A 24,871-nucleotide genomic window follows, 5' to 3' on the forward strand; every position below is an offset into this window, starting at 1 on the left:
TGTCTTTCTTTCGTTTATTTATACAATAATAAAGACAGAAGTAAAATCGTCTAAAATTACCTTAACCTAAGCTGTGCTCTTACAAATTAATAAAAATTGTATAAATTTACAAAAGTGATATGTCATTGATTGAAACTACCAGTCGGCGTAATCACAGAATTTTGTTTCGACCGGTCCAAACCTGACAAAAATAAATAAAAGTCTCTGAGTATTATTCTAAACCGCCAAGTCCCTCAATTCTGGTGCCTGGTCTCAATCCTCTTGGTCAGCTCGCAGATAATCTCCCTGTAGATCATCGGGTCCATATTTCGGCCCAGGAGCATCAGAACCCACCAATCCCCGAGCTCGATTTTCCGACACAGCGATCGGCAAACCTCGATAGGAATCGCCCTGTGTCGGGCGTTGAGCAGCCTAGGCCGCAGCCTGGGCGAGGCCACGATCGCGATCCGGTACAAGACCAGCACTGTGAGCATGCTGGCCAGGATCATGAACCAGAACCAGATGAAGATGTAGGTCTTCTCGTTGACGATGTTCAGCGGGAGGATGCACAAGCTGTCGTGCTTCTGGATCGAGCCGGAGGCCCCGTACTTGTGGAAGATGCACTTGGTGACGCGCGGGAAGACGTACACCATGGGGTCCATGCGGTCCTCCTGCGCCTGCTCGGAGAAGTTCATCACGCGCCAGCCGTACGAGAGGAATTCGCCGTCGAAGAACTTGTTCATGAGGTACAGCTGGACGATCACGTTGATGAGGCAGAGGCACTCGCAGGCGAAGTACCGCAGGGCGTACAGGTTGTGGCACTGGAAATGAGAGGCGGTTGAAGGAAAAATGCGCTCAAGTCGGGCATTGGGCGCGTGGCGTAATGGTGCGAGGAAAGAAAAGTGTGGACAATTGGACAATTTAGACACTTCCGTTTCAATTATGAGTATCTCCGATTCAAGTATACACAATGGCTCTGTTACAAGTATATTTTTATTGCCCTAAATCACACGCAGAGTTCAGCGTTTGCTATCAAATGCTCAATTCTTTTCTCTGTGGTTGTGAATTTTTTCAGATCTGAAATTCCATAATATAATTGGTAGTTATTTATTAAATAATTTATTACATAATGAAACTGTTTAAAATATAGCGAGTAAGTGCCTTAACAGTTGAGATTATTAGTCGCTCTTTTCCCTTTAAATAAAAAAAAAAATATATTTAAAAAATGCACTAAAAAGTAAAAAATAATGTTTTCCTATGAGAGGAGAATATTTTTGCTTACAAATTAAGATTTTAAGATTTATAAAAGCTTTGGGAACAGAACTGAAATTAAGAAAAGTAATTGTAAAATGCCGTATTGTTATGACTTATGATCATTCTCAAAGCTTTTAAAATCCTAATTTGTAAGCAAAAATATTCTCCTCTGATAAAAAACATTATTCTTGCTTTTTAGTGCATCATTAAACTAAAACCATTTTTCTAAAAAAAAATTTTTTTTTATTTATAGATTTTTAGTATTTACTTATTCTAAACGTCTTTTTCTCTGAGATTTAGTTTCGCCGTATTATTGTAACACCATTATTTTGCTGATTTGTGCAAACTTGTTTAGTGGTATGTGATAGAAAACAACTGTTAGTATGGAAAGCACATCCTAACCTCTGTTCTGTGTCTATACTCTATCGTCCAAAATAAAAGATTTTAAAAAAGTAGCGGCATTTGTTTGTAACGAAACGTAATGAAAATGATTAGGTATTAATATATTTCCCAATGACCAACATACCGTTAATGTTGGTATCAGTTACGGTATGTACACATCGAAAACCCATTTGTAAACATAACCTAAAACTTCAAAACATTTAACCCCTTTAGGGGGTATTTAACCACATAGGATTGCATTGTCACGCAGATTACGTAAGTGTGCAAAATTTCAATTCATTGCGACAACGGGAACCCTTTCAAATTTGGCTCTAAAAATATGAAACAGACAGACAGACAACAAAGCAAGTTAAATACAAGCTTTTAAAAACGAATTGACTAAAAATTAAAATCGACACCATTTCGTCCAATATCTTCAAAACTACGAATCGTAGAACAAAAGTGAAGACAGATTTGGAATCCCCAGATAATTTTATGTCAAATAGACATAGCTTTGACATTTTTTTTATTGGTAGATAACTAAATAAAAAATTTGACCAAGTTATTTTATTCGTATTATTTGCACAATTTTGGCTGGTAGTTACAAAACTTTGCTCAGAAATAGATAATTAACTTATCAAACGTGCTACAAGTCCGTTTTAGATAATCTACTTTTATTTTATTTTGTAATTTTTCTAATATCTAATATCTGCAAAGTTACGAATCTTATAACAAAAATAAGAAAATCCTAAGATAGTCTTATTAAGCATACTTTTGACATAAAGCTTTGCTTATTTTTGATCTTCCGATTTTTTTATTTACAGATCCGTAAAAATATTTAACACGTTTTCACAGTTATGACCCGATTGTCACAAAATTGTGTACAGAAATAGATAATTAGCTCATACAAACCTAAAACGTTTAGATCAATTTTTATTATGTTTTTTTTAATTTTTAATTTTAAGTTACGGTATGTACACATAGAAAATATAACGTAAAACTTCAAAACCTCATTTAACTCCTTTAGGGGATATTTAACTACATAGAATTGCATTGTCACGCAGATTACGTAAGTATGCAAAATTTCAATTCATTGGGACAACGGGAACCTTTTCCAGTTTGGCTCCAAAAATATGAAACAGACAGACAGACAACAAAGCAAGTTAAATAAAAGCTTTTAATGAGAGAATCCTTTGACAGTCTTACATCAAATAGACATACTTTTGACATAAACCTTATTCTAATCTTATGTTTTTTTTATTGGCCGATCCGTAAAAAAGTTTGAACACATTTTCACAATTATGACTCGATTGTCAAAAAATTGTGTCCAGAAATAAATAATTTGCTAGTAAAAAGTGTTACAAAATGTTTTAGATAAAACAATTTTTATTATTTTTTTAGTTTTCAGTACAATGGAAAATTTTAAATCGACCGTGTTTCGTCTAATATCTTCAATATTACGCATCTTGTAACAAAAATGAGGACAGATTTAGAATCCTTAGAGGATTTTACGTCATATTTTTTTGACATACATTTTTGGTTATTGTAATCTTTATGATTTTTTTATTGGCTGATAGGTACATACAAATTTTGACCAAGTTCTTTTATTCCGATTATTCGGATATTTGCATAATTTTGACTCGATTGTCACAAAATTTTACCCAAAAATAGATAAAAAACTAGCAAAAAAGAAAACAAGTTGTTTTAGAATCTTTTTTTTTGTCGTATTTTTGGTATACTGTAAAAATATTAAAAAAACAGTATATCATCTGATATCTATAAAACTACGAATCATATAACAAAAATAAAGGCATATCAGGAATCCTTAGACAATTTTATGTCAATAGTGATTTTTTTATTTTTTTTATTGGCAGATAAGTAAATAAAAATCTTGACCAAGTTATTTTATTCGAATTATTTGCACAATTTTGACAAGATTGCCTCAAAATTGTGCCCACAGATAAACAATTAGCTAGTAAGTGTAAGTGCCACAAGTTGTTTTAAAAAAATGTCTACTTTGTTTTTTTAATTTTTTCTAGAATGCAAAAATTTAAATCGACCGTATTTCGTCTAATATCTCCACAATTACAAATGTTATAACAAAAATAAAGAACGATTTGGAACCCATTTGAAATCCTCAGTTTTACAGTTTTACTTCAAATAAATTTACTTTTAACATCAATTTTAGGTTATTGTTATCATGTGAATTTTTTATCAACAGATTAGTAAATAAAAAGGTGAAACAAGTTGTTTTATTCGAGCTTTTGTTTGACTCACATTATATTTTAAAAGTTTGTTGTCAATTTTTATGATTTCAACGTTTAAAAATCCCGAAATATAACTAACAAAATTTGAAATATAAAAATGTTTTATTACGTTTAATAAAATTTTATTTGAAAAAATGAGAGATAATTTTATTTTTCGGAAAACACCCATTTTAGAGGTTTTTTTTAATAGAAAAATTAGATCTGCGTGACTTCCGCTGTTTTTATATATTTTTGTAAGCGAGTTATTTCAGAAAAAAAAACGCGTTTAAACTTGTAAAACCTAATAAACCCATTATAAGAAACAAGTTGAACCCCTAACTTATTATGTAGTTATCACTGTCCTTGTTAGATGTCGGGTATTTAATTTCAATGTTCAAAAATTCGACAAATTTTTTACTAATTTTCCAATTATGTATTTTGTTTCAAAATTTTGATTTAATATAAATACTGTTATTGTCATGAAATTCTTTTTTGTACTTAAATATTTTAACTTTAAGATTTTTGAACTTGAGGAATTTTGACGAGGATTTTTTTCGTAATTTCCTTTTAACATGCATTATTCTGCACTGATGATCATCGTGAAAAAAAATCTACAAAAGAGTAGAACAAAGTAGTCTTGAAGCGGTATTAAAATTTAGAAGATACCCGGAAGAAACGTAGAAATGCTCTAGATGCTCTAGAGACATAGAAGTGTCCATAAAATTTTCTTGCATCGCAACTGGCAAATAAAAAATCATAAAAATGTTCGAGCAAAGACACTTTTTTAGACTTTGACCAACTTTGAATTGAGATCATTGGTCTCCGTTTTTTCTTTTCAGAAATACTCGCATTTTTGTAACAAAATCACAAAAAAGCAGTCATAGCCAGTAAAGCTTAAAATTTCAATTACATGTTGTAACGTATTTTTTATATCAACGTCAAACTTAAGTAATACTAGTCACGTTTTACAGTTAACCACTGATAAAATTATCACAATTTCAACCAACTAACAGTAAAATTTTCCAATCAATTGCTCGACCCACATCTAATTATAAATGAAATTCCAATTTTTCGCGCACTTTGCACGAGCCTGCATTTATTATTATTGCACTACCAAGGCGATTCTAATTGTTAAACGCCAATCAAAATAAATGAAACAACATTTTCTCACCGCACTTTATCGCAATTTATTCAAACACCTCACGCAATTTGCAAACGTAATCACGCTCATACATTAATCCGATTTGGCGTCGAAACTCAAAACTATTGCATCATGAAAAAATTTAAACTTGGCCTTTGCTCTCAGGTACGAACGCTTAATTCAATAATCTTTGACCTCTTACACCATTTTTGCCAACCGGCCTTGGCCTTCGCAAAATACAGGGTGGAACGAAAACATTTATCTCTTTTAATTTAAAATTCATTTCAGGATCGTTACCAACCTTGTAATCTCAAACAAATTACAATCTTTATTCCCGCATGCGTTTACGACAAGCCTGCAATTTGCAAACCACTTATCACATGCTGTCTGACTCAAATAAAACGAAAAAAAACACATTTTTACCACTTACTCGAACATGGGTGAGGAGGTAGTCAAAAATCACCTCCTTCTTGGCATTTTTCTCGTCCTCGTGACAGATCCCGAACTTCAGTCTCATACTCAGCGTCTTCATAAGGCCCCCTTCAAATACGTCCCACAACACTTTGGGCACGTAACAAGCCAAAGCCTGGTTAAAAAAAAATAATGCTAAGTTGTTTAGTAATTTTAATTAATTAATAATAAACTGATTTGTAAATGAAGGTGATTTTCAGAAAATTGTGCCTAGAAACAGTCCTAGTAGCACAATTTTACTGAGTTATCTTTCGGTTATATAACCGCAGTACACAAATCTAACTATTGGTTATGTTAGACATAGCTTATATAACGGTTATCTAACCAAGGTTATGTTTAACGTATATAACCATGGTTATATTACGGTTAGATAACCGTTATGTTTTTTAAGCAATATGGCCCAAGCTAGATTCAGGGTATATATCAGTTATCTAACCATGGTTATGTCTAGCGTATACAGCAAAGGTTATATGACGGTTATATAACTGTTATGTATGCGATGTAATATAGCGTATGCTAGATGCAGTTTATATATCAGTGATCTATGCATGGTTATGTTACAGTTATATTTAATATCCGCCGGCATTTTATAATAATCATTACAAAGCAAAATAAGTTATCTAAAAGGTTTTTGGTTATATGGCTAAAAATTATCTAGTTTATTGGTGGTAAAGTGCATTCAACAGTGCTTTTTGCTTTTTTTACTTCTACGTGTTGTAACCACGTGAATAGTCATCCATATTGATTGTTTATCATGTAAGTAGAGTACAATTTTAATTTAAACCTACTTGAAAACTGAAAAAGCTTGCCTAAATGTATTTTAGTTTTGACCACAAAGAAAATGAATTTGTCAAAACCAAAGCAAGTTATTTCAAAATTACTTTAATTTGTATTAAAATCTACTGAGTTTTTTAAAATAAATTTTAGACAAAAGTTATACAAAAAAATAAGAATGGTTATATAAGCGCAATATAAAGGTTAGATCACGAAACATAACCGAAATATAAGCGAGATGTAAAGGTTAGATAACGACACATATCCGCAATGTAACCGAGATATAAGAAGAGTTATATAACCGCAACATAACCGCGTAGATAACGGTTAGACAAGGTGGTTAACTAACAGTTAAAAGCGTCACATTTGGGAGCTGGCTGTAAATTAGATCGAAGTTGATTTAATTTAACATATCTTACTCGGTTTACTTCATTTTTGAATCTGATATTCACTTATTTTAAAAGTTTGGTTAAAAACCACAAAAATAAGTCAAAATTCGTGGTTTTTTACTCGCTTTGGTTCATTTTTGTGCATTTTGGGCAAACAAACACAAAATTTTATTATTAAAAATAGTGCTATCCTTAAGTTTCCTAACTCAAAAATTACAAAACTAAATCGAAATTAACTTAGTTATGCCCGATTTAGCTCCTTTTTGGACAAAAAATTCAATGTACAAAAATTTTCAAAAAAAAATTTGTTGGTAAATTAATTTTTTCTATGATAGATTTCGCTAAAGAAGACCAAAGAAGCAAGTCAGGTCTAGCACTACAATATTTTTGATTTTTTTTCGAGTAGCATATGTTTCAGTCAAAAAACTAATTATTTCGCAAAGTTTGGTGAAAATCACCAAAATAGGGCAAAAATGGTATTAAATATTCCTTTTCGAAAAGTTAAGTACATTTTTTGAAGTCAAAACCAAACTTTTTTAAATAACACTAACTGGAAAATCACAAAATTCGATTCAAATTAATGTTATTTTGACTTATGTTACGCAATTATTTTGCAAAAACATGCTAAAGCTTCACTTGTTTCCCTCAATTGTGCATACTTTTGAGAAAAATTAATTAAAAAATAAGCAACAAAACTATAAAGTTTGGTCAAAAATGTATTCTTTATCTGTTTTTCAAGCAAGAATAAACGTGTTTGAAGTTATATTCTCAGTTTCTTTTAAAAAACAGAGTGAAAAATCACTAAAATAAATGTAACCAGATAAAACGACTCTTTTTCCTTATCCAAATGTTTTGATACAGTTTACATCCAGTAAAAGAATTATTCCTCAAAAATTTGTAAAAAATAAACCGACATTTCACAAAGTTAAAAGAAAGAAAAGAAAATTGTGTGAATTCTGCGTTTTTCGAATTTTTAAACACGTTTTTTGAGATAAAATAATAAAAACTGTAGATTTAAAAAATCGCTAAAAGCAGGCAAAGTTAAATTTTCTTAACCAGCTTTCAAAGATTCTTTTATTTGACAAGGATTTATCACGACAGTAAGTTTTAGTCGAAAGTTAAGTTATTTCAGCATTTCTTCTTACCTTTTCTTACTTTTTTTGTGCAAAATTTCATTAAAAACAGACCGAAAAGTTTGTTATTTTCGCCGTTTTCAAGCATACAAATTAAGCTTTTTTCGAAAAACTTAGCTAAAAGTGGATGAAAAATCACTGAGTTAGAACTAAATTGATATTTTCTTTTATGGCTAAAATTTTAAGTTTAGAAATGTCGTTAAACAAACAAAATATCACCAAATTAAAGCCAAAATCACATTTTTTTCAGATATAAACGCAAAATTTTACGCAAAAGTTCGTTAAAAACAGATCAAAAAGTCTATTATTTTAGCCTTTTTTCAAGCATTAAAACTATTTTTTTTTTCGGAAAACTTACCTAAAAGTGGGTGAAAAATCACTGAATTGGAACGAAATTCATGTTATGAGTAATTAGATCAAACCTCAAACACGATATTTTTTAATATTTCCATTTTATGAACACGTTTTTAATGCAGAAATGAAATTGTTTTGCAAAAAATCGTCGAAAAATTTAATTGATTCTAAATTTTGTTGATGATATTCTAAACAAACTGAAATAAAATTCCGTGTTTATTTTTCATCAACCGAATAATTAACTTTGCAGTAACCTCACAAATTAATTTTTCTAACCTTCTCTCAAAGTCTCGAAACGTCGTGACTTTAATAATTGTTTTACTTGTCATTTGTCCTATCCAACAGATTCTAAAAAACATCCTCAATCATTACAAAAGACGAAACGAACGAATGAAACGTCAAAACTAGTTTAGTGACAGCGGCTGGTCATTTTCATATTAGGTGACTGTACCTAACTTGAAAAAAGTATGTGATTAATTGTAAGGCGCTTTTAACGACAAATACTTTAATTACTATTGGTTTGATTTTTTACCTGGAAGAACAGAACGAAGCAGACCCATTGGTAGTAGGTGTAGTATTTCTTGGCGTCTTCGGCGCCGAAGTCGTTAGCAACACCAGGATGGGCAACTTCTCGACCGACCTGAAGAAAAAACGGAACGCTGTAATTATTGCAAGGGAAAGAAATTGTGGCCTGTCATTATATGGCGAGCTCAAATTACAGATGTGGGGCCCCAGGTCCTCACTCCGGGGTCTAAATACATCAAGCCGAGATCCGGTTGGATTCCGGGATCAATTCTACAAATTGTTGTGTGAAAGTTGGGCGATTTTTCATCAAAATCTGGCGAGGTCAGGCTTTGACCTGCTTCTAGCCTTTCACCGCGTGCGTTACAACATTTCGTCTTCCTTTTGTTAACAATGCTTAGAGATTTGACGATTTTTATCCGATTTTTTCCATACTTTGGACCGACAATTCGAAAAAATCATTGGCTGTATCAACACAATGTAATGATGTGTTGTTTGTGATGATGATAAGCAGTCGTAAATAGTTCAACCTTGACTATTAAACTGTCCATAACAGATTTACTAGTGTAATGTTTTACCTACAAGCTCATCTGCCCACGAATAATAAATAAATAAATCAAAACTATTTGTTACTTTATTGCCACGTCAATTTCTAGAAATCTCTGCCATCATGTTCAAAATCGGAAAATAAATAATTATAAATAAGTTAGTAATAAAATACAGTATTTATAAAAAAGTCACAATATTTTTTAAAATCCTAATTACGGTTAGCAAAATCTTGACCTCTTACTGTACCAAGATCTTGAAACTGTATGTTTTGTTTTTCAAAAAAATAACTTTCAAAAACTGGATTCCAAAATTAGAAAAAATTAAAAAATTACAAAATTTTTGATAAAATTGGTAATTAATAATTATTCAAAGCTTGATTCAATTGTAATAGTAAAATAAAATTGTTTTGATTGGGTATGTACAGTCACGATCAAAATGAATGACACTCCTAAAACCGCAGCCACAAATGACTTCGATATAATACGGTTAATGTGTACGTTTGTTTAGTTTATAAACTAGCCGGATATTATGTAAACTAGCTGGACAGTTTGTTAAATAATCTGTTTGTTTGTCATTCTTTTTGATCGTGACTGTACATATTTCGTTGTCTAAGAGACAGAAAATTATTTAATTAAGAGCACAAAATCGACAAGAATTTTTAAATCACATACCTAAGTAATTATTCCAATAATCACTTTTTAGCTGTTCATGCAATTTGCTTTATTTTTCATTTAACAAGATAATTCAATTTAGTTTGTTACACGTGTCTTACTACAGAATAACAGAGAAGGTGTACAAAAATAGAATTATATTTAAACCCCCTTAGGCTATATTTAGAGCGCAATGATGACCATCTGTCACTAGTAGATTTTTTTTTAAATTTGCATTTCGCGCTACGCAGATGTCACACCAAGCCACTAGTAAAAAAAACTTGTTTTTTTTTTGGTGCTAAAACTCTACTATTTGTAGTTTGAAGGCTTTAAACAGATCTCATTTTAGTTCAATTAAAGCTGAAAAGCAATGTCATTTTTGTATAAATGACTCCACAAAGACTTAGTTTTTTGACAAAAATCTGCATAAATTTGCAATTTGCAATATGGTAGGTTTAGGCAACGAAGGAGAAAATGTTTTATTGAAATGTTGATTTGGACTATAATATTTGGTTCACGATTTAGATAGATTAAATGTTTGTAGGTAGGTAAATAATCTGCTACGCAAATCTAATGATGAAAGATACAAATTTTTTCACAAAAAAATTTAAAATACCATCTAATCTGATTTACAATAAGGCAAAAAAATATAGATTGAGATTGTAACTCAAGCCTTTTAAAGTTATGGTTTGAACTACTGATAGTTTAATAATTTTGACTCTTGTTGTACAAGTTAAAAAAAACAAAAAAAAACTAAACTTAAAAATTCTTACTTAGACAAATCTTTGAACTATTGGTAGAATAATAGTAATAATTATTGCGTGTACTGATTCAACAAGACGTAGAAAAGTTTCACAAATTAAAAAAATATACCTAGATAATATCACAAAAGATAGGTTTAAAAAAAAAGATTTATGGATAAAAACTACCGATTATTTATGAGTAGTAAAACTAAAGAAAAATATGTTACCAGTGCGTTTCACATCCTTTAAAAACTTAGAAGAATGTCAAACGCTTTTTGCAAATTTAAAACGAATTATTAACCATCTCCTGAGTTAAACGATTTTTTTGATAATTATTAGAAATGTAGACAAGACTGATTTGTAATTATAGGATAAAAAGAATCAATTCGATGTTCGAAGATTAAAAAAATGGAAACCTAAAGAAAAGTTTTTAAAAACTTTTATCGCAATCATAAAACAGATCTATGAAAAATAGGTCCAGCGAAATCTTGATAAGATTTAATAGTAAAAAGTGTTGCAAGGTCTTAAAAACTGTGGTCCAAAGTTTTCATAATAAAAAAAATTAGAAAAAAGTTTTGTTTAAAAAAAAGCTTTTATTTAAAAGATGCACTAAAAAGTAAAAAATATTGTTTTTTTTATTTATTGCTTTTTAGTCTTTACTTATTCTAAACATCTTTTTCTCTGAGACTTAAGCAAGTATACAAAATTTTATATCATTAAGACAACTGTAACCCTTTCAAATTTGGCTCCAAAAATATGAAAACAGACAGACAGATGTCAGAGTAAGTTAAATAAAAGCTTTTAAAAATCGGCATTTTTTTTAAATTTAAAAATAAATACATTCACAATTTTATGGAGTATTTTTGAGAGTAAGATGAAAGAAAGGCTCCAATCCTTTACAAATACCTCTAAAAATAAAACAAAATCTTAAAAAACAATAACAATAATAAAGGTTAATTTAAAAAAATAAATTAAAAAGAATGTGAAATGCTCTTTGCAAATGCCAATATCATCAGTTTCTTGTTCCCTTTTGCTCCAGCAGTGCAAATGTGGCTAATTAAAATAAACTTTAGAAAACATGTAATGCATTTATCTAGACTTAACTAGTAAAAATTGTTTTTTAATTATTATCAGAAGCAACGAGACTGTTTATTTACTATCGTAAACTCATTTTCAGTTAAAATTTAAATGAGTTCGTTTATAAAAAGCCACTTTTGTATAGAGCATACTTCAGCCCAAAAATCTCTTAAAACTTGCAAGCTGAAATAACAGTTTTTTGACAATAACAGACAATTTGATTTTCCAAGCCCTAAAAATTAGAGGGTGTTAAAAGCCACTATTTATTTATAACTTTTATTTAAATTAAAAAATGGCGAGCCGACATTCATTAACAACGTTGTGAAAAATATTCAAAAATAGTATACAGGGTGATTCAACAAAATTATAAAAGATAAATCAACGTATTTGAAGCAATGACTCAAACTAAATTATAAGCAATTAATCCTTGGCGGCCCATTTGTTAGCACTCGGAGTTCAAACAGTTTGCTTCATTTTTCCTTAAGCTATTCCATTTATCAAAAAAAAAAACACAGAAAACTGTATATTATTCACGAAACTATCGTTCCACAAATAATTTAAATTAACCAATGGCGACCCGACATTTGAAACAAGTCCTCCACCTACCCTGTAAATACATTTTCCAAAAATTATATACAAGGTGATTTACCAAAATGGTAAATTAAATCACAATCAGTTGTTCCCTCGATGTGGTCGTACCATGATTCATGTTTATTGTAGTCAATAATCCCATTTGTTAGTGAGTTGAAGCAGTTAGCCTTATTTTTTATTAAACACATTATCATTGGCTAAAGTAAACTAAACTTAAGCTTTTTCGTTTGGAATAAAATAGTAGTACCCAAAACCATCAATACTTGCTTAAACAATGACTCCAATTAAATCATACTTAATTTATTATTCCATGAAGTCGCAACGTGATTCATCTTGATTGTAGCCAATAATCTAATTTGTTAGTACTCGAGTTAGAGCAATTTGCTTTATTTTCCCATTGAACAAATCACAAGTCAATTCAATTTGTAAATTATTTTCGTTGACTCTGCATTTTCGCGCATCTCAACTGTATTGATTTATTTTCGACCCCGCGTTCGTTTTTTGGCGCCAAAAATCGCTCACCTGCCGCCTGAAGGCATCAGGCATCGTGAACGTGGAGGAGATCCAGCAGAAGGTGTTGACCACATGCCCCGGGAGTCCGTCCACTATGCATTGTATGGGATTTCCTACATATTGCGAGGCCGTGATGATCAAACTGCAGGCCATCAGCAAGGCCGTAGTGAAGAGATTGTGCATCCGGAAGACGGCGCTGTCGACGATGACATCCTGGTACTTGAGATAGTCCTTCAAACCGCCCAAAAGCTTGAACATTTTGCCACTTTCACTTCACCTATCACTTGTCATCTTCAGTCACATGGAATTGTTTACGATGGAAGCGACGGAACACTCCGTGGCGTAACTTGCTACTGAGTGCTGCCCCCCTCGATTTGTTGCTGCTTCCCCCACCAGAGGTGCAGTCGACCAAGACAAGCGAGGGGGCTGACACAAGGATTGGATGGGGGACTGGAGAGCTTAGAGGACCCTGCGTTTAGGGCGAAGGAACTGGTAATTTGTGCGGTAGGTCAGGCTGGAAAATTTCCAAGAAAAGTTGATAAAAGTACACACGTTTCTGGTCTAATTAGGAAATACATAGTATGGTAACGAAGTTTTAATTTATTGCCTATTTGGGTTGGAGACATTTGTTTAGTGGTGATAACAAGGAGGAGAATAAATATTTTATTCGAAATTTCAGGTGTTTGTAATTAGATAAAATTTAATTTAATAATCCGTAAGTTCGTTAACTTGAAAACGCGCACTAAAAGTATGTGGGCTAATTAATGATTAGACGAAAAATTGATTTATGTAGGTATCAATTATTATCATGACATAATTGCTAGTATTTTATAGTTTTGAAGATGCAATTTTGATTAATTATTTGAATAAGTTAAAACAATAAAAAAATATTTTTGAAAAATATAAATCTAAATCAAGTCTACGCTCAACTGTCGTGCATTTGAAATTGATAAATTAATTAATTCTCTTAGATTTTACGTAGATTCTTTGCAAGTTTTTAATAAAATTTTCTAAGATAGTGGACCCAATCTCCAAGTTTTTAATTTTGGACTTGAACAGAGTCATACTTTTTCAGATATTTTAAGCTACGTTGGTAAATTTTTGAAGATGCTAGATATGCCAAAGTCGCACTAAATATGTACAGGGTGCTGCATTTTGAATATGGGATCTCCGAAACTAAGAGGTTTGGAAAAAAACCTGTGACACATTTTAGGGTCCGTTTTTTGTTTTCGAATTATAAACAAAAGTTGACATTTTAGCGAAATCTTAAAAAAATCATATCTTTCTTATTATTAAAGATAAACATTTGAAACAAAGAAATTATAAGACACTTTTTTACGAAGAATGTAGTAATGTTATCAGCGATTTTTTCTAATCATTCGTTTAGCTGCAGTAACATAAAGTTGTATTTTTTTAAATAAGAATCATAGTTGGCTATGACATTTTCAAAAAGCTAATTTTTTTCTGAACTGAAAACAGTATAAATACAGTTTGATATTTTTATATACTTTTAATAAAAAATATATTTAAAGTATTTGAAAGTAGTTGGCCGTGGACAAATTATTTCATATAAAAGGTGTGAATAATGTAGAAATTTTGTAAACGGTTATTAAAAGTAAAAATTGTGAAATTATAAAAATAGGCTATGTTAAAGTTATTTTCAATTGAACAAATATATTTTTTTATGATTTAGTGCATTGGAGGTGGCGTTGATAATGGTATGTATTTATTTTACTGCAGATGGGATTTGATTTTGGTGATTGGATTGACATTTTTTGTAAAATAAAGTTTTATTGATAAGCAATCAAACAATTAATAAGATTTTTCTTTTTCCGACATTTCATGTTTAATTAGAAAATAGAATGACAATTTGAGATTGCGATTTCAAATCTAAAAACAAATAATTTTTTTTAATCGCAAAAATTTGATGTAATAATAATTTATTATGCTGTTTTTCAATTAATTAGTGTTTAAAAAATCATTAAATTATAAATGCTTGTTGGGTAATACATTTTTCATAGTTTTAATTGAAAGTCCAAAATTTTGTCATCGCCTACTTAAAAAAAGCGAAATATTATGTTTTATCTTAATTATTTAAAAATAATGTATTACACAAATAGACACATTAAATCAGAAAAAAATAAGCTTTTTGAAAATGTCATAGCTAACTGTGATTCCTGTTTAAAACACACAACTTTATGTTATTACAGCTAAACGCATGTTTAAAAAAAAATGGTGATAGCATTACTAAATTGTTTGTAAAACAGTGCCTTCACAATGTTTTTGTTTTAATTTTGTATCTTTTATAATAAAAAAGATTTTAAAAAATTTAATCTTTTTTTTACTTTTTTTAAAACTTTCTTTAAAATTTTTAAATGCTTTAAAAATTTGTCAATATGATTGTATTCATTAAAATCTAATCTTTTTTCAAATACCCCAATCCTATTTTTTATTATGTTCAAGACTCTGAAATCTTACGTTTTTTGCTAATTTTTATGATTAACGTGTCAGCTGTAACGGAATTCTTCAAAAGCTAACGGTTTTTCAAAATTTTTGGTCGAAAATTATCCATAATATTAACCCCTATTTTATTCTTTTAACCACAACGCAATTTTTAAGATCCCTACTGTACTATATATAACAATTTGAAAGCATCTTTTAAGATTTTATTGTTATGTTCTTATAAAAAACAACTAAAAACGCCGATTTATTTTTGAAAACTTAAAATCTAATTTATCTTTTCAAAATCTTGCCCCACTTTTAAATACAAAATCTTGTCAACAACTTGCATAAGATGTATTTTGCATAGATTTTTGGTGCAGTTATTGTGGCAATATTTTTGAAGATTTTTTTATAATTTTCTTTCAAAAGTCCCCAATTATGTTTGAAGGTTTATTCCTTTAAACATCTTCAAACTCTTCTTTTAAATATACATATTTCCATAATGTATATCATAATCTTAGAATAGTTTTCAAGATCTGTCAATATTTTATTAGATACTTTTTACCTCATAAATCGTACGTTTTTCAAAAAACAAAAATCATTTTCTTAACATTAATGTTTATTTAAAAAAAATCCTGTTGTCCTATTTGTGTTTTTTTTTAATTCTGATCAATTTTTCGGTAGTGTTCTTCAGAGGCGTACACTTTTTCTTTGAGCATTGAAAAGTTCGAATCAGATTTTTTCTTGCAACATTTTTGGCTGCTGGATTGATTTTCTTTATATAAATAAATTTTTTTTAGATTTTTTTCTCAAAGCATCTTCAACTGTGTTTAAAGATTTGAATCTTTAATATCGGCTCAAGCTATTCTTCAGTTGAAAAAGACCAAAACCTTGCATATCTGATTCCAAACTTTTTTACAATTTTTTTAGTTTCCAAATTTTTGAACTTGCAATTTATCGCGATGAGCAATTATTTTGTTTACAAAACAAAGAAGTATTTTGCTTGTACCAGAAAAAACCAAACAAGGTTCAAGCATTTTATCAAAAAAAAAACCTGAGGAAAACACTATTATTATTTATTAGCTTACGCCATTAACCTACAAGCCCATTATCAAAAAACAAAGCTTGTTATTTAACTAATTATAATTATTCGAGCAATTACGCATATTTTTGTACGAGTGATTCTATTAGAGCAAGTCGTAGAAAGGTCAAATCTTGCATTAATTTGGCTAATGGTAATTGGATAAATTAACCTAATTACAATTACGGATTAATCAATTCGTTTTAACAACTCAAGGATTTTCTCATAAACTCGCTCATTTCTGTGCCGGCCAAACGCAAAATCGGCGTGGTTCAATCCTTCAATTTTTAATTTTCCATAAATTTTTACATCATCAGAGAGGAGACTGTACAAATATTCATTGTCCTAAAATAATAAATAAAAAGACAAGGCGGGTTTTATTCACCCAGCTTACATCTGGTGTTGAAAGTAAATCATTCAGACTGTGAATCAAAAAAATTGGAACTTTGATTTTGTCAAGCGGATACAAAGGAGGCTCTTTCTGTCCGTACAGTTCCAAATTTTTATCGCCGTAATCATACATCAGGAGATGGCCACCGGACTTGTAAATTTGCGTGTAATGAAGTACCAGCTTTAGAGGGACTGCACTTCGAATACAAGCCAACAGAGCATGGCTAAATTTCTGAAAAAAAACTCATTCAAGTCGCAATTTTTTCTTTCAATTTGTTTTTTTTTTATTATTGTAACGTAGAGTTTTGTTAACAACTACGTTTTCAGAGTAGAGTAGTTATTTTTTAACAATTTTGATATTAAAAAAAATAGTTTTGAATTTAGACTAAATTTTTTTTAAGTAGGCTTGTCAAAATTTTGGACGTTCTCCAATAAATTGTTAATAATGGTTTTAAAAACTTATTTTTTATTTTTTCAAAACATTGTTAGTAAGTAGAAATCGAACGATTTTTAGAAATTCACGATTGTATAATTTTTTTTAAATTTTGACCAATTTAGGTAACTTTTCTTCTCGACTTATTTAATTAAACAAGAAACTCAAACACGTGTTTAAAAGTTAGGAGAAAGTAAAAATAACTCATTTTGGACTATATTTTGACATCTGCCCAAAAAAGAACTTGTTTTGTGTTTTGTTGTGATCCTAAACAATATGATTAGATACTCAAAAAATACAAAAATATTGAAAATATTGGTCTATTTTGGTATTACTTTAAAGAAAATGGTGGCTTTCATCTTAATGAGAATTTATCAAAATTTTAGTACTTCTTAGTCCAGAATTTTTAATTTTTGTTTTTTTAAACATATTTTTAAAAAAATATATTTTTTTAAATATTTAAATAATAAAAAACAATATTTCTATTGCGAAATTTTTTAAGAGATTAACATTTACAAAAAAAAGTTAATTATTTTTGTCTTGGTTTTAACATTTAAATCCCGATTTTTGCAATTATAGAACTTCTTATTCATATTTCTTATATTCACTACTATAGTATAAAACAGTAGCAGAACAAGTAAATCTAATCACAATTTTAACGAAATTTCTTTTTGATTTATTTCGTTTACTTTATTATTAAACTGTACGCTAAATAGTTCGTTGAGGTGCAAGTACCGTGGCTCCTGGCGACCCATTTTTTCTCAATTCAAAATTAATCAACTTTTTATTATACTCTCTGTATTTACCGGATCGGACTCATCTGGGGTCCAGCCAAAAATCAGCGATTTTTTGAATAGAAAAACAAAGTGAAAATGTTTGTAGATTTTCCATTGCCAGTTGAGTCTGCGAATTTTTTTAAGATCTTAACATTTACAAAAAAGTTAATCATTTTTGTCTTGGTTTTAATATTTAAATCTCGATTTTTACAATTATAGATCTTCATATTCATCTTTCTTATATTCACTACTATAGTATAAAACAGCAGCAAAAAAGTAAATCTAATCACAATTTTAACGAAATTAATTTTTGATTTATTTCATTTACTTTTGAAATATTAAACTGTATGCTGTACGCTAAATAGTTCGTTGAGGTACAAGTACCGTGGCTCCTGGCGACCCGTTTTTGTTCTGAATTCAAAATTAATTAACTTTTTATTATACTCCCTGTATTTACCGGATCGGACTCATCTGGGGTCCAGCCATGAATCAAGCCAATAATATAAGCCAGCGATTTTTTGAATGGAAATACAAAGTGAAAACCTTTGTAGATTTTCCATTGCCAGTTGACAGAAGGCATAATTTTGGCCGTAACTTCACTTCGGGAAAACTCCTGTAATTTGGCTTTTCATAACCAGAGAAAAAAATCAAACACTTTACATGAATCTTGCAATAAAGCGGGACGAAAAATTTGAGAAGATTTTCCGATGGACTGAAATGAGAACATGGCGCTATCAGAATCGCCAATTTGATCAAGTGGGCCGCTTCTTCCGGCTTGGTACTACCATAGACCAACCCAATGGTACCACCCATCGAATACCCCAAGTAAACAATTTTGGCCCTTTGTGTCGCCCTTGTAATGTACTTAGTTTGGGCTGAGAGGTCGTAATAGCCCAATTCATGGAAACTTTCTCTCAATAACTATTAAGTAACATTGACTCGTATGCCAACCTGTAATTCCAAAATGATGGATTATTTATGTTCAATGTGACATGTTTCTGAGAGTAGAAAGTCCCTCTTGAGTTACTCAACCAGACATCGAAACCAGCTCTCCAAAATAAAAAAGCCACCGATTCGTTAAATTGAGACACCCAGATTTTCGAATCTGCAAGAAACGAGTGTTGCAGTAAAATGACTTCTTTGGCGTTTTTTCGCGGAATTCGGATGAGTGTCAAAATGTAGCCATCATCAGTTTGAAGTGTGTGTTCTTCGTGAATTCCTATATACCGTTGAATCACTTGAACCTGATTTATTTCACTCTTAATTAACTAATCCAGTTTAAATGACTTACAGAATCACTGTCAATGTCGGGATTGTAGTAACAATCACCCGTAAAAATGTTAATGTAGTCAAAATATGTTCTGCAAGTGTTGTTTTGGGTGTACAGTGGGTGGAAGATTAGGACCAAGATAGGCAACACTGAATAAAACAACAGTTTTTGGGGCAACATTTTGACGACTAATCGAACTCAAAAAATTCTAACATTGTAAATCTAACACCTGATACAATAACATTAAACTCTACTTTATTTCTCTTGTCGTAATCTTGACAGGTACGACGAAAGGTTTTCAATGTATTTGTAACATTGAAACAATAAAAGTCATTTAATTTATTCAAAAAAATGTTTGCTCATTAATATTTGGATAAGTAAGCTATATGTTTGCACTGTAAATCGTTTTATGAGTGTGAAAGGTGAGAAGAAGCAAATTTGGCACCGCTCTGCGAAAAACGGGCTTTTCGGTCGATTTACGACCGTTTTAAAATAAAATTTTTCTTCAATTTGCAATTATTATTTAATCAATTTTTTGATTATTAAATATTCTAGTAACGCAGTAACACATTTTCACTGAGTTATCTTTCGGTTATATAACGTTATATAACCGCAATACACTAATCTAACCATCGGTTTTGTTAGACTCAGCTTATATAACGGTTGCCTAACCATGGTTATGTTTAGCGTCTATAACCATTGTTATATAACGATTAGATAACCGTTATATTTCTTAAGCAATATGGCCCAAGCTAGGTTTAGGTTATATATCAGTGATATGTGACGTATACAACAAAGGTTATGCGACGGTTATATAACTGCTATATATGTGATGTAATATAGCGTGTGCTAGATTCAGTTTATGTATCGGTGATCTAAGCATGGTTATATTATAATAATTACAAAGCAAAATAAGTGATCTAAGAAATTTTTGGTTATATGGTTGAAAATTATTTAGTTAGTTAGTGGTAAAGTGCATTCAACAGTGATTTTTGCTTTTTCTTTACTTCTACGTGTTGCAACTACGTCATCTATATTTATTGTTTATCATGTAAGTAGAGTACAATTTGAATTTTCTTTATTGAAAACTGGAAAAGCTTGCCTAAATGTATTTTAGTTTTGACCACAAAGAAAATAAACTTGTCAAAACCAAAGCAAATTATTCCAAGAACAAATGTTTTCTCACTTTCTACCTTCCGACCCTTTAATCCTACAATGTTAAGCTGGGTTCGGAGAATTTGTCCAAATCTGAGAAAACAATGAAGAAACAGTGAACAATGCGTTTTTGAAAATAGTAATACTTTAGTTCCTGATACCTGTAATTGATTACAGTTTGACCAAAAAGTAGCAAAAGTTATATAAGCGCAATATAATGGTTAGATTACGAAGCATAACCGCAATATAAGCGAGATGTAAAGGAAATTATATAACCAAAATATAACCACGCGTAGATAAAGGTTAGATAACGACACATATCCGCAATATAACCGAGATATAAAAGAAGTTATATAACCGCGCCTAGATAACGGTTAGATAAAGTTAACTAACAGTTAGCTTATAAAGGCTGGCGGTTATATTGGAAGGTTACATCTCGGTTATATAAGTGTCCCACTAGGGTCCTGTTTTTTATCCCAAAATTTGATTAACTATTACTTAATCTAAAATTTTAATCTTTTTTAATCTTTAAACCTTAATGTCAAGACTCATGCATAAATCCTTTTACATATTTAAATAGATTTTAATATTTCGTCACTCGACATGTAAGATTTGTCTTATCGTAATTTAAAGATTCAATAATTTTTTCCAGACACTCACTCGTTAACCATTTCTTGAAGTGTTTTAACAAAAAAAAATTGACCTTAACCATAACTCTTTTCTTTTCCGTTTTTTTTTTTAACTTTGAAAGCTTTAACTGTTTGGAGATTATAACATAAACTTTAGTTTCAAAATCTACTTCAAAAATTCAAAATCCTTGCTATCATTTCTAAAAACCTCTAACTTTATTTCTTTATTTCTGTTTACAAAAAATTTAGATTTAATACTAATTTTGAACAAAATTTGGTTAAAGAAATTTTTGTACATTAAATTTTTTATTTTAAAACTAGCTTAAAAATACTACCAATTTTGACTTATTATTGCTTTTAAACGTTTTTTAACCAAATCTTGTAAATAAATAAGAATTAAACCAAGTGGAAAGCAGGTTTATTCTATCAGTCATTTTCATTTTGGGTGATTGTACATGTTTTTTTACCTCCAGAAGCTTTAAGTGTTTAGGGATTATAACATCGATTTTAGTTTCAAAATGTACTTCAAAAATACTGTCTCAAAATCCTTGTTATCATTTCTAAAAAACTTCCAACTTTATTTGTTTCAAGATCAACATTCCGTTCAAAAACAACCTTTTATTTAAATTATTAATAACCTAAAACCTAACATAAAAGGAGTGTAATATACTATTTTTTCTACTTTATATTTTGTTGTTTGTTTTTGTTTAGTTTAACTTTCCAAAGTCTTTTCAAACTATTTGTAAACGATTTGACACTGTTGACAGATCACACACTAAAGCACTGCCATTACAACTCCTAAAAATTTGCTAAAAGGAGTTACAAAAATCGCTTTGTGAAACTACTTTCAGTTTTACAATGAACAATTTGTGAAACCAAAGTAGAAAGATATTTACAAAGGTTTTTAGCTTTAGTAATAACTTAAGATCTATATAATTTCTAAAAATAATTTTACTTTTTCTTTTTTTTTTGACAATCCCACAATTATTTAAAGAATTCTTTTTAGTTCTCACATTTTGATTAGTTTTAAGACTATACCAATAAGATCATATTTGCAAATGTTTTGTTTTGCCTCAAGAATTTTAACGGTTTTTTAGAAATTGTGGCTTTCATCTTAATGAGGATTTATCAGGATTTTTGTAGTTCTTAGTCCCGAATTCTTTATTTTTGTTTAAAATATTGCGAAATTTTTTAGTACCTTAACATTTACAAAAAATTTAATTCTTTTAGTCTTCAGGTTTTAACATTTAAATCCCAATTTTTGCAATTATAAAACTTCTTATACATCTTTCTTATATTTACTACTATAGTATAAAACAGCAACAGAACAAGTAAACCTAATCCCAATTTTAACGAAATTTATTTTTGATTTATTTCGTTCACTTTATTATTAATTGTTCATGATTCAAGTCCGATTTCCCAGTAGCAACAACCTCTCGTCAAATGTCACCACAGACCGATTTGAATCATTATTTATGACGCACACTATACTGAGATCACTTATGAAACAATACCACCACAAATAATGATTTCTCTGAACAAATCAGCCCAGAGATTAAATGAGGTGTGTCTTTTGGCCTAGTTTCATCCCATTTGGTAAAGCAGCAGTGAATTAATTAATTGAAGGACAAGCACTACACATGTGGGCCCAAATGCCAGAAAAAACAACCACAACTCGACCACAAAAATAAAATGACCCCAATTTCCAAATCTCCAAAAAATGCAACAAGAAATTCGAATTTCTCCCAAACTGGTCATTGTTTTACCCAAAGTTGAATGCGCATGCGTCGCCTAGCCTCGTTCGCAGGGTCTCCCATACCCAGCACGCGCGGAAAGCAGTTTCGAGCCACTTGCGGCATTTTTTCGACAATTTATGCTTTTTATCGAGTCGTTACACTTAACCGCAATTGCTTTTTTTGCCGGTTTTAAACAAACATTTAGCTCTGCTGCACTTTGCCGGCGTTTTCAGCCAGATTCTGACCGATTTCGTTGTGTAATAGTAAGTTTTGATGTCCGGTGGAGGCAATAAAGAGCCCATTTGTTCCAATTGAGCTAAATTGTAAAATTGGTCACAATAATTATTACGAGCGTTTGAATGGTTGTAGTAAGTTGGGATTTGTTTATTTCAGAAACGGATTTGTAAGAGCAGATGTCTGGTGTGGGGATGAGGGTTGGAAAGGTATGGAAATGTGGTGGCCCAGCTAAGGGCTGGGGTTTTGTGGAAAGGGGAATTTTATTCCGGTTGTGAAAATTTGTCTGTGGGACTTTAAAACGGCTGACAAAAACAGGGCCGGATCACATCTGCCGGCCAAATGCTTCTTCCGCGATTGGGAAATTTTATTTCTTATGATGTTTTGTCTGTTTATGGGTAAATGGTGGAAGTAATCGATGTCAGGTGAACGTTTATTACGATTTAAAGTTCAAACTGTTTGAAATTAATTACAAATTACAACAGAGTTTGGTATAGATGCATAATTTCTCATTGGGTTTTTTGATGCCAGTTTATTTTTCTTCTTTTGGGATGAGTTTTTTATTTTTTCATTCGTTTGCGTCAGTGCACAAAACCGCAGCTGTTTGTAGTGATGGTCTTAACATGTGCACAAATAATTATTATCAAACGATGATTTGCAATTTTCAGGACACATTCTTTGTCATTTTGTCAACAATTATCACATTTTTCTCAAGATAAAGTCTAATACTATTGGAATTAAACACATTTATCTTCAAAATATTACGATTTGTCGTAAAATTTTAGGTCTTTGTCAAATACTAATTAAAAATTTGAGAATCCAGAATTTATACTCTTAATATATTAAGAAATCTGAAATTTTAGCTTATTTTATCTTTCAAATTTTCATATATGTATTTCTTAAGATTATTATTAACATCTGTCTGAACATTTTAGGTTTTTTTAAGATGCTAAATTTTGAAACAAGCATTCCATCAAATTATATGTGCTTCCAAGTGTTTTGAACACGTCTAAAGATCTAAAAATTTCGTAGTCTTTCAAATTTTAATATCTGTCTCAAGATTATCAACATTCGTTTCAAGATTTAATTTTTTTTTTCAAGATACAAAATTTTGTTATTTCAGAATAGTTTTTTTTTCAAATTTTTATATCTGTTTCAAGATTATAGTATCTGTCTTCTTAAAATTGTAGTGTTTTTTTCATATACTAAATTTTTTAATAAGCAAATTTCATCAAATTTTGTCCATCAAAGATGTGTGTCAAAGTATGTTCAAAAATCAGGAAATTGAACTTTCATTTCTCAAATTTTAACATTTGATCAAATTCTATAGTTACATGGTATTTAGAGCTTTATTTCAGTTTTTATTACTAGTACAATTTACCTTCCAATTTAAAGGGGTTTATTTATATTTACTTTTTTGATTAATATTTTTTATTTGATTATTTATAAAAATATCTATTTTCGATTTTGTCTTCTATTTTTTATTTTTATTTTATTTTTATGTCTCAATTTTAAGAATTTCAAATTTTACCACATAGCTCATAACGTCAAAAATGGGTCAAAAGTTTTATGACCTTGGCTTCTCTTCTTCAAAAAACTTATAAATTGCAATGTATTGTAGCCTGAAAATGACACAATAAAAAAATCGAAACGTCGTGACGAATGAGACATTTTTGTTAGTCGTCTGTCCTACAATACCATCTTCAACGAATCCTATGTTAATCTTAAACTGTTTTCTGTATTAAACTAAAAATATTTTATTGTGCTCAGGGTGTTATATACAGGGTGGTGAATCAAAGATATATTTTTTGAATAAAACAACTTATATATTTTTGCATAATTGAAATTTACGCAAAAAAATTATGTAATTTTGTAGAAGCTATTATAGGTGTATCTTTTTTCGTTTTGGAATTATTCAACTTTTAGTTATAAAAAAGACTAATTTTTGAAAAATCAAA

General features: G+C 30.1%; 2 protein-coding genes across 2 annotated transcripts; both read right to left on the reverse strand.

Moving 5' to 3' along the window:
• Positions 1 to 13,138, reverse strand: ogre (optic ganglion reduced). The gene is made up of 4 exons (XM_963410.4): positions 12,777 to 13,138; positions 8,655 to 8,762; positions 5,432 to 5,587; positions 1 to 800 (listed from the first exon to the last, which is right to left on the reverse strand). Exons 1-4 carry the CDS (start codon positions 13,023 to 13,025, stop codon positions 234 to 236), a joined length of 1,080 nt encoding a protein of 359 aa, XP_968503.1. The 5' UTR covers positions 13,026 to 13,138; the 3' UTR covers positions 1 to 233.
• A 3,130-nt stretch (positions 13,139 to 16,268) lies between these two features.
• LOC103314455 (lipase member M) lies at positions 16,269 to 19,694 on the reverse strand. Its single transcript, XM_015984135.2, has 6 exons — positions 19,181 to 19,694; positions 18,841 to 19,133; positions 18,550 to 18,796; positions 18,347 to 18,502; positions 16,685 to 16,912; positions 16,269 to 16,635 (listed from the first exon to the last, which is right to left on the reverse strand). The coding sequence occupies exons 1-6, from the start codon at positions 19,337 to 19,339 to the stop codon at positions 16,480 to 16,482; spliced, it is 1,239 nt and encodes a 412-aa protein (XP_015839621.1). The 5' UTR covers positions 19,340 to 19,694; the 3' UTR covers positions 16,269 to 16,479.
• Between the last annotated feature and the right edge of the window lie 5,177 nt (positions 19,695 to 24,871).

The sequence above is a fragment of the Tribolium castaneum genome, chromosome 7 (genome assembly GCF_031307605.1).
Source record: "Tribolium castaneum strain GA2 chromosome 7, icTriCast1.1, whole genome shotgun sequence".
Lineage (NCBI taxonomy): Eukaryota > Metazoa > Arthropoda > Insecta > Coleoptera > Tenebrionidae > Tribolium > Tribolium castaneum.